This window comes from Acanthochromis polyacanthus, chromosome 5, assembly GCF_021347895.1.
Source record: "Acanthochromis polyacanthus isolate Apoly-LR-REF ecotype Palm Island chromosome 5, KAUST_Apoly_ChrSc, whole genome shotgun sequence".
In the NCBI taxonomy this organism is placed as follows: Eukaryota; Metazoa; Chordata; class Actinopteri; family Pomacentridae; genus Acanthochromis; species Acanthochromis polyacanthus.
Genome location: NC_067117.1, coordinates 11,228,057 through 11,238,915, shown reverse-complemented (window position 1 = coordinate 11,238,915; position 10,859 = coordinate 11,228,057). Strand labels below are relative to the sequence as shown.

The 10,859-nt window shown below is 38.1% G+C and overlaps 2 protein-coding genes across 3 annotated transcripts; one reads left to right on the top strand and one right to left on the bottom strand.

Moving 5' to 3' along the window:
* Positions 1-762: 762 nt before the first annotated feature.
* On the bottom strand, positions 763-7,639 carry cplane2 (ciliogenesis and planar polarity effector 2). Its single transcript, XM_022209768.2, has 5 exons — positions 7,285-7,639; positions 5,556-5,708; positions 5,344-5,468; positions 5,098-5,237; positions 763-4,937 (listed from the first exon to the last, which is right to left on the bottom strand). Exons 1-5 carry the CDS (start codon positions 7,394-7,396, stop codon positions 4,721-4,723), a joined length of 747 nt encoding a protein of 248 aa, XP_022065460.1. The 5' UTR covers positions 7,397-7,639; the 3' UTR covers positions 763-4,720.
* si:ch73-15b2.5 (rho guanine nucleotide exchange factor 19) lies at positions 1,304-3,988 on the top strand. Of its 2 annotated transcripts, none has more exons than XM_051948196.1 (7): positions 1,304-1,413; positions 1,507-1,659; positions 1,752-1,881; positions 1,969-2,043; positions 3,293-3,385; positions 3,464-3,603; positions 3,820-3,988. In XM_051948196.1, exons 1-7 carry the CDS (start codon positions 1,358-1,360, stop codon positions 3,986-3,988), a joined length of 816 nt encoding a protein of 271 aa, XP_051804156.1. In that variant the 5' UTR covers positions 1,304-1,357. The 2 variants fall into 2 exon arrangements, with proteins under 2 accessions (XP_051804156.1, XP_022065459.2); XM_022209767.2 differs by having other exon boundaries at positions 1,307-1,413; positions 1,486-1,659.
* Positions 7,640-10,859: the final 3,220 nt, after the last annotated feature.

Sequence of the window (10,859 nt, the reverse complement as noted above, 5' to 3'; positions counted from 1 at the left end):
TTGGATGAGGTGAAGGCATCTGGCCTGCTCAGCAGCTTGACAGCCTCGGAGATTTGCCTTCAGGAGGTGTGTTTAAAAAGTCTATAATTTGTGGTTTGAACTTTAAAGATGATAAAAAGCATGCATTCAATTTAACTAGTGAAGTCAAATTATATAATACAAAAATGAACAGGGCACACATGTTGATGACCCTGTGGCAATGTAATTTTCAGTGCACACCAAAAAAAAAAGTGTGGATGTATTTATCGTGCTTAAGCTATCTGTTGAATATGCTCATATCACCTATGTTGGCATGTTCATTTTCAGTTTCTCATCATCTCTACTTTGCATTTTATCATTAAAACTTTGGTTTAGAATTTGTAGAGATCGATTTATTCATATTAATCCCAAATGACCGTTTTTATTGGCTGTGTATTAACAGCAAATCCCCATGAAAAAACGCCGATCTATTTACACTTCTGATCTTGCTGTTCTGTTTGGTGTGCTGAGCCTCTACATCCATCCCTAAAACTGATTCGAAGTGTATGGGTTCTGTAAAGCGTCTTGAGACGATTTGACTGTAATTGACGCTATATAAATAAAATTGAATTGAATTGAATTGTATTTAAAATGCTTAGTATCTTCCACAAAAAAAAAGGTTGCTCGGTTTTCTGTAATCAAAAGAAAAGAACCTGCATTGCATTGGTTGTGGACTATTTACTGCTACAGAATAGCACACATTTAAACTGCGGTTTAAAGCAAATCAGACACTGCAGGACCATGCAAAGGTCACTTTGGGTTTAATCTTTTATGAAATCATGTCATACATGTCATTAAAAATGCCGCAGACTCTCGCATTCATAAAGACTCATCTTCAGCAATAAATACAAATCCTGCAACACGTGGTTTGATTTCCACTGAGTTTGGGTTCACATGAAGAGGCAGAAGTTTTTGAAACCACCTAAATCCACAGAAGAACCATGAACCAAATTCTGCCTGCCAAGTATTCTGACTGGATGTGCACCTAGAGAAGTCACGCTGTTGTAAAGAATCCTCTGTTTGCTGCACTTTATATGCAGCCTTTTTTTTTTTTTTTTTTTTTTTTTTTTTTTTTTTTAAAGCATCCTCTTTGCTTCTCCACAGAGCTGTACATCAGGAGTTGACTATGCAGGCAATAGCTGTTAGTTTTGTTTTTGCTTTATCGTGGGATTTGCAGTCAAGGCTTTTTAAAGTTTGCATAAAGAATTTTTGTTCTTATTTTCTTCTTTTGAAGGCCATGTTTGAGTTGATCGGCTCTGAAGCATCTTATCTGAGGAGCCTCAGAGTGGCTGTCAATCATTTCTATGCATCAAAGGCGCTGAGGCAGACTCTGTCTTCAATGGAGCATCACGTTTTGTTCTCCAACATTCAGCACGTGATGGCAGCCAGTCAAAAGTGAGAGCTCAAGACACAGTAGCTTTTTTTTTTTAATATTTTGAAGCTGCTTGTATTGATGTGTATTTTTAGTTTAACTCCTGACTCTTTCAGATTTCTCATGGATCTGGAAACTCGACTGGGAGAAAGTGTTTTAATATCTCAGGTTGGCGACATCGTGCTGCAACACTGCCCAGATTTTCACCGCCTCTATGTGCCGTACGTGACCAACATGATGTACCAGGAGGCCCTCGTCAACCAGCAGCTGTAAGTTTGCACTGAACTTAATAACACTAGTTGTACTAATTGCTACCAATTTGTCATGATGCATGTTCAACAATATATTTTCCTCTTTCAAGGCAGAACAACAGAAACTTCCTGTGTTCACTAAACAAACTTGAGAATGACCCAGTGTGTCAAAGGCAGACCCTCAAGTCGTTCCTGGTTCTGCCCTTCCAGAGAATTACTCGTATTAAACTTTTACTGGAGGTAAATTTCTAATGGGATTTGGATTATATGCATCTAAATGTATATTTCTGGTTTGTAAGTTAAGACTTCTGTTTTCTTTTATTCCAGAGCATCCTGAGACTGACTGAGCCAAATTCTGACTCCATTTCAAATCTTGAGAAAGCAATAGAGGCCATTCACGAGGTAATAATTGGCGTTCAAGTGTTTAATGATAGAACTGAAGGAAAGTCACTTGAACTTTATGCCTCTCTTCTATTACCTTTCAAAAGCAAATACTGATTTTTCTTCTACTTTTATTAGATGACTAGTTATTTTGCAATATCAGAATAATACTTGAAAATGTTATCAGAAGGCATGATTCTTAATTATTCCTTTTTAAAGCTAAATTGTAGTATATAGGACACTTAGATGGTAAATGGCTGCATTAACAGTCCAGCTCATTCAGTCTCTAGGCAGTTTGATATTTATCTGTTAAACATTCAGTTTGAAATTAAAAAATGGATGTACATTAAAGTGCTAAGTCTCATCCTAAATTTGAGTGAGTTTACTTCAGCATAGAAGGAGCTGTGGGAATGTAGGGGTTCATAAATGCTTAAACTGATGGACATGAAATCAAACAAAGCCATCATATGTATTATTTTCTGGAAAGTAATTTGCAGTAAATTCTTTCCTGAATGGTCTTAAATGCACAGATAACAGCAGGTGCTTTGTGTCCGTCCTGATGTTGCTCTGCTGAGTTTCACATTCAGTTCTCGCCTGTTGTGGAGGCTGCAGCTCATTCAGGCCATAGACTGAGTCACAGAATAATATTCCACCGGTTCTTTTTACTTCACCAACCAAATGATGGCTGCTCATCTGCAAGACTTCTACACCATTTCTACTCCTCACTCTACCTGCTCATTTGCTTCTTTCTAGTTTTCCTTTGCAAACCTGCTTTTTGAATAAATCTCAGTTGATTTTTTTTTTTTGCCATTAACCTACCTTTGATCTGTAACAGTTTTGCTTTTTTGATTCTTCTCTTATTTACTTGCGAGGCCATCTCTTTACCCTTCAAACTGACCGATACATACTCCTCAGTGCAAGTCAGTCAACTGAGCCACATGTGAACTCTTTTGTGCACTAATGTTGAAACAACACAACTGTATTAGAAACATTTTGTGGCCAAATGTCCAATTATGGGTACCGTTATTCAAAAAGCAATATCTCCCACACATTTTACTAACATAAGCCTTCTCAGTTTAAAGCTTTAGTTATCAAATATTGTGCATTCTGAAATGAGCTCTATTAGAATAAAAGGGATATCTTTTAGGCTCTCGTACTTATCTAAATGCAGTTTTTACTTGTAATGGAGTATTTCTAGGGTTCAGTATTGCTAATTTTACTTAAGTGACAGCTCTGAGTACTTCTTCCATCACTGTTTGCCTCTGACCAGATCGTGACAAATTGTGACAAAGGGGTCAAAAAAATGAAACAAATTGAGGAGCTGGTCTGCCTGGAGATGCTGCTGGATTTTGACAAAGTTAAGGTGAGGACCTTTTGACCTTTTATTACTTGTTTAACCTCCAAAAAGCATTCTAATAGAGCTTGTTCTTGCTCCACGCAGGCAGTTCCTGTGGTCGTAAGCAGCCGGTTTCTGGTTCACCAAGGACCCATGAAACAGCTGACTATGGAAAACTCAAGAATGTCGTTCATCGGCATCCATGTCCACCTCTTTAATGACCTTTTGATCATCTCCTCTGAAAAGTACATTAGACCCTCATTAAAAAATAGATTAAAAGCAATGCAAGTGCTTCTAACAACAAATTGTGACGTGAAACAAATAATTTAGCTGATCTTAATTTTCCATGCCAGATAATTTCAGTTTGTAAATGCACTAAATTCTTTTTTGTTTGGTTTTTTACTTCTTGCTATTTGTCTGTTTTGTTTTTTTGTTTTTTTTTCTCTCTGCACAATGTCCAGGGATCAACGGTTCATGGTTTTGGATCACGCTGAATTCCCTGAATATGTGACCGTTGAGCATCTGAAGACTGAAGTTCTCAGTTTACCCCCAGAGTCCTTTCTGCTGCATCTTGCTCAGAGCCAAACAGGAAATCCGTATGCAATGATAGTTGTTGCACAGACAAGGTAAGAGCAGAGGTAAGCTCCCAATGGCTCCTGAGAAAACCCCCTTGGCTGATCCAGTTCCTGTATTTTGTTTGATATGTAATTGCAGGTCAGACAAAGAGACGTGGATGAAGGTGCTGTCATCTAAACAGTGATCAGTACTTGACTGATTTTTAAAGATAAAATTTTGCTTTTTTTTTTTTTTAAATTGCACAGTCTCACAGTGGAAACATGAGTTAACTTGTTCAGGGGCTATTTTCACATCACTGCATTTTGTTTACCGTTTTTGATGAAGACGCTCTCATAGCAATGTTCAAATATTCACCAACTTTATCACAATGAACAAACACAGCAACTACGATATGTGTATTTAATGGTGGAAATGATTATTTTTGAAATTAAAATACTGACTTATTTTAAGCAGTGTGACCTATGTTCTCATTAATTTCCAATTAATAGGAAAAAAAAGACTTTCCAAGAATATAACAAGGCAACTTCACCTGCTTACTGTGAAACACTGGGAAAAATACTTTAATTTCTTAGTGTTTGTGTCTTCTAATGATAACAAAAGGAACCAAAAATGGTAGGAAAAAGGCAGTCCATGTGATTCAGTGATGAGGTAAAACGTAACACATTCCTTATGGGAGAACTTCAGACATTTCAGAACAGAGCTCAGCCCTGAGAAGCCTGTGATTTTTATCATCTGGCCCACAGCAGCAGTGACGCCCGGTCCACTTTCTTAAACTAACGTTCAGTGTTAAAGTACAGTCACAGTGTCCTGCTGGAAGTCGGCTGATCCGGCTGTAAGACAGTCTTGGTGCCACAGGTTCTCTGCAAGGCAGTTGAGGAAAGGGGCTACGTCACCGAGCCCATCGCTTACCTCCCCGCCTGTACGCAGCACCGGTAAGCTCCACGTCTCCTGGAAGTCCCTCACGTCTCTCTCTGACACGTCACAGTGCATGAAAAGGTCAAATCTGAAGGAAGCATTAAGGACAAAAACTTATCTCGATCTCTGTTTTGATACAGAATATTTCAAAAGGAAGGAACATGTTGATGCTAGAGAATATGAGAACCTAAAACTGCTTCATCTCATTGATGTGTTCTTGAAATGACTGTAAGAAACACAAAGGATACTTGGTGCCAACCACCACTTTCACAACCCGACCAACAGATGACTCAGTCCATTTAGATATTTGATTTGACAGATCATCAAAGGATGTTCGGTCTGTGAACGAGAACAGGAAGAGGACGGCATCCAGCTGCTCTTTACAAGACTGGAAGACAGAGGGAAGAGTGATCTTGTTGGAGCATGTATTTTTGAATTAAATGAGTGTAGTACTTTTATGTGACGTGTGAAAATACTTTCTATTTTCTACATACTGGAAGCAAATGGTCAAATCTCCGTAAGGCGTTCTCCCCACAGTCCCACAGCTGCAGACGGAAGAAAAGCACTCTGCCACTTTCTCTCAGCTTCACTGGCCAGTACACCACTGTGGTCTCAATGCCTTTACCAGCAGAAGATAAATGTGAGCGTGGCCTGACTACTATAATCTACTTGAAGAAGAAATGCCTCAGAAAATGATGAGCCCCACCTGTGGTTTCATGGTGCATGTTAGGAATACTCAAACCAGCGAGATGAGCAGCGAGGGCAGTCTTCCCGACTCCGCTCTTCCCAGAGATGAAGATCTTATAATGAACCGTGTCCACAGCTACAGACGGGGGCATCACTGGAGACTCCAAGAGGCCTGGAAAACCAGTTTAGGAGGAACCGTTCAAATATTCTGTTTACTGCTTGGTGTTCTGTATTTAAATGTGCTGCCATTGTCTTTCACAACAACAAAATAAATGAGTCACTTTTCTTTGTCAGAGCTGCTGGTTTTTTTTTTTATATTGCAAGCTCAAGTCAAAGATTGTCACAATTATAAATTACTCAGTAAGTACATTACTTTTACTGGAAAAATGATAGCTGGATAAAGCTCACATCACTCCTTTTTTTTTTTTTTATGCTTAAATGGAGTGGTGCCTAGGTTTGTATTCCATATGATGGAACAAAAATAGTTTCTGAGTAAGTTTATAGGAGCCCTGAATTAATTCATGGCCATGTAACTATGTATTAAATGTGTCAAGTGTACGTCACTCGAATTCCACACATGTATGTAAAACATTCAGTATTAAAAAACTATTAAAACTGAGTGTCTCTAATGAATGCAACCTTTGGTTAGCAGAGATTTAAAGATAGACTTAAAACATACAAAAATTCTTCACCGCTTTTTCTGTTGGAGCATTTCAATGATATTTTCTTCTGCTGTTTTGTTTATTGTCCTTTAATGCTGATTATGTTAAACAGTAAACTAAAACACTTGGGCTGATGAGTCATTTTCCTTACATTGTTTCATTCCATATTTACACAACCTCAAACTTAAGTATTAATATTTAAAGCCTAAAAAGAAATTAACTAAATTAGTGTTTACAAATTATTCGGTGTGTTTCTACCTGGCAGGTTCACTGCATGGACACCTTTTTGTAATTATAGATGTACAGATATAGAGATTTTTTTTAATAGGAATAGCACATTATTTCTAATCTAATTGCTAAAGAGGCAATGAGGTTATAGAAAGAAGATAAACGTTTCTGATTAAGTCTTTCAGGAGATACTGTTAAGTACTCGCAGACACACTGGCTAAATCAACTTTACATAGTTTAATAGTTTGCATACGTGCCAAGTTAAAAGTGATGTGCTTCTGAAAATACGAAAGGCAATTTAACCTTTAGATGCACAAGTGGGTCAAAAAGGTCATTTTCTTGCACTATTTTTGTCATGAAATGTTCCAGCTATACCTCAAAAAACATGTATTTCATATCACTCAAATTTAAAATTTTCAGCTCCCTTTTGTATTTCCAAATAAATTATATTTATAGTACTATCCCAAGCTCTTTATCACTAATGTCATACAAGAGGTGAGGCAGTGCACACTTGGAAGGACGGAGAGTAACAACAGCTGGAGGAAAAGTATGGGAAATGTCATAAAATGGACGTTGGCATTCTTCTATTGCTGCTCTGTGTAATATTCTTCTTTTTCAATTATCAAAATGTTCAAACTCTGTTATAAAGTGAAAAATAAGCACATCTCAAGCATGAAAGCATTCGTGTGTGGATAAAAAGTATAATACAAACAATGCAAATTACTATTCTTAACCAAAATGATATAAAAACACATTCTGATTCTTATACGGCTCATTTTTGACCGACTTATGGAACAGTGTAGGGTTACTCGTGCATCTAAAGGTTCTAAAATAAAAACCGTTTGAAATTGCCATTACCAAAATTCTTCCGTCTTTTCTTATGTAGGATTTTGCTGAAATACTCCTTGCTGTCTTTACATCGATGCCAGTCAGTTACTACGACTGATCCTGGAGGGGGAACTTGTGCCATGTTGGTGATGAAGTTAGCATCCCACAGAGCTTATATTTATCTAAAAAAAGAAAACACACACACACACACACACAAGCAGTCGGTTGTTTGTCGCGACGGGAGGCAGCTTTAACCGTCAAAATGTTTCCATATTAACCATAAAACACGTTAATGAGGACACTGGTCGGCAAAACGCGTTTTCGGTAAGTGTAGATGGAAATAAAAAATCTTCCGTAAACTAAACCGTCCCTTGACAACCGCTGGCGTCACTTCCGTCAGTTGGTGGTGTTGCCTTCAAGTTCTTTTCCAAAAGTCTGAATTTCTGCTATTTACTGACACTCGCCTGCTGTTTAAGGGGGGAAAACAACCTGCATTGAGCAGAACGACTTCTCACTTTAGATGTGTTTTACACCCCGCTAACAAAACAGTTTAAGGCGTGTACTGGTTTTAGCAGGTCTAGACTGGTGTGGAGGCAAAAAAGAAGCTTGAAGGGGAGAATGAAGAACTGAAGGAAAACGGTAAAGAACTAAAGAGACGGATGTAAAGAATAGATTTGAAAGAAAAAGAAAATAATGCAATTGGTGAATATAGAGTTGGAGGTCCTAGTTAATATGAGCTTAGACTGTACACTATTATAAATTACTGAGCTGAAACTAACTCATATAAATTGTAAGGCTAATATATTCCAGCATTATTTATTATGGAGATTACCCTGACTAATTTAAAGTTTTGACCCTACAAAGATATACATTTAAAAAAATTATTTTATTTTTTTACAATTTTGTTTGATTTTGTTGGTATCTTGAAGAAGAATGACTCCATTGTAACAGCAGATCCAGGTCTAGGGAGGGCGGCCATCTGTCTCTCAGTGAGGGTAAAGGGAGAAAAAGATAGTAGAGGCACGCAGACAACGGACAAGAGACTACAAACACTGGTCCAATCAGCAGGACAAGCAAACTAGACATTAGACCTGTACAGCTCCAAACACTTGAGAGAAGTTCAGAGACAGAGAGAGAGAGAAAGGAAAAGGCACCAATTACCATAGAGAGAAGACAGTAGGTCAGTGATGTAATAGCAGTGGCATGTTAAGCTAGTCATATTATCAAGATAGTTAAGATGAAGCTGTGACTGGATTACAAACAAGAATTTGATCTACCATAATGAAAGAGTTGAAGAGAAAAGTAAGTGAAGTCAGACAACCAATGTGAATAGAGCAGCATCAGGACTAACTAAAAGCAAGGAAGAAAAGGTGAGCCTTTAATTGGGTTTTGAAATTCCAATAGTCGGAATGATAGACAGTCTTCACTTAGTGTTTTTCTACCTCACTGTTAAGGTTTAATGTTTTTCATTCACCCATTTACACACACCGACACACCGATGGAAGCACTTATGTTTATCAGTTATGAGGTTTTTACTTTCAAGAGTAGTTCATCACAAACAATAACACAGTTTAAAAAAGCATTCACAGTGTTTTTGAGGTCATGTGCACTGGAATGGTAACTCCTCATGTTTCCCATAGTCCCTGAATGGTGCATGTAGTGATTCAATTGTCTACCGCAGGAGGGCGCTAAACTCCAGGGTTTCACTTGAGAGTCACTGGGTGACAAAGTCCTTGTTTTATATGAAGAGAAATGCAACAAAGCAATGAAGACAGTTGAAATAGAAAGAGGTTTAATTTATTTTAATTTAAATATCATACACAGACATGCTAGTTTTTAAAATATCCTGTGAGCTCTGACGGTCAAAACCCCACTGCTCTCCAGGGACGTGCTCACAGATGTGGGGTCAACGTCTGATGGCAGTTTGCATCGGTGGGAAAATGTATTAGTGACCGAGCCATCCTCCCCCAGCTGCATGACACAAACAAGAATCATGAGAACATGAAGGAACATCAAGGAGCCAGAAATGAAAATCAGCAAATTATGTGTTTTACTGCTTTCGTTTTGAACAGTGAAATAGAACCAAAGCTAATGTCAGAATCAAGATCTCTGAGGTGTAAGATGTGTGTACAACCTTTAAATTCTTCAAATCCTTTGTGCTCTAGTTTCAGTTTAAAATATAAGATGCAGGCCTTGACTCTACTTACTGGAAATGTTCAAATAAGATCAGTAATACGCTACATAATCCACAATATCCAGCTTAGTTTATCAGTTCAGCCATCGATCAGAGTCTACTGCGCTGATTATGAAAAATGATTATAATAAATTTCTCACCTTCTCTGCATGGACCTCTATTAGGTTGTTGGAGGATGTGATGATAACATCCTCTGGAGAAAATTCGCTCACATCAACTGTGAACAGGAAAATGTCTCCCAACACCTGAATCTTCCCAGTAGGACCTGAATGACCTGAAACAGTTGTTCACAGATTCAGTCTTAAATTTGCAGACTTCTGGTACTTACTGGTAGATCAGGGCTAAAATTCAGAGTACATTTGTTCATCTGACCTGTAAATTTGTGTTCTCTGGTGCTGTTTAGAGGAAGTGATCCTGAATCTTCAGAGAAATGACTTCCATTTTCCTCCATACAGGCTGAACAACTGGCTTGTCTCTGTGTTCCTGATTATTTCTGCCGTAGATGCGTACAGTCCAACAGAGGTCGTTCTAATCTAGTAATTTCTCCTTTGGCTGTCTTCAAACTGTCACCAAATAGGAGTCTTTTATAGGCCACTATGTGCTACTGGGTGTGGATGTGGTTTGGACTCTGAATGGTTCAGCTCAACTGGAACATGACACGGATTGCAGATATTTAATGTGTCAGAACAATGTTTCAAGGGGGATGAAATTTTTGGCCGCACCCCTGCCTGCCTGGAAGCATGTTTGTCTTTGTGTTTGTGTGTGAGAAACCGAGATGTAAAGGGATACGCTATAATTATCAGATGTCACACTGTGTGAGCTGTTTAATTTAAGCCAAAAACGGTCGTAAAATCACGCACATAACATTTATAATGTAATTGGGCTTCTCGTGACAAAAATAGCACAGGAGCAATGAATGTCCAGTGATGCAGAGGGGAAATTTAACTTGGTTGAGTGGCAGTGGTATGATGGAGCGCAGTAGTGTGTAGGTGTGACATTCTGCTCCACCTTGGAAAAGTCGCAGAGGCTCATCAACTCCATCTGGATGACAGGCATCACCAAACAAGCTCTATGAGGCTGCACCGGTCACTGCATGGCCAACTATTACCTTCAGGTTAGTAAGAAAGGCTGTCATGCTAAATCATGTGATTCTATACAATGTCAAGCATTGGATAAGCATATATGTTTTTTAAAAATGTGATTAATAACATATAATTTTATCAGTTCTGAGCATTTAGTATGAAGTGTTTCTGACACAAATGGTACTGGTTGGCATTTTATTATAAAATATGTTCCTCTCTGGTCATTAAAATCTCATCCCTGTGTATCAAGATTACATGTTACTACTTACATGATACTTGTTGCTTTAAAATGTCGTACATATACCTCTAAACTGTTGCTTAACTCAATC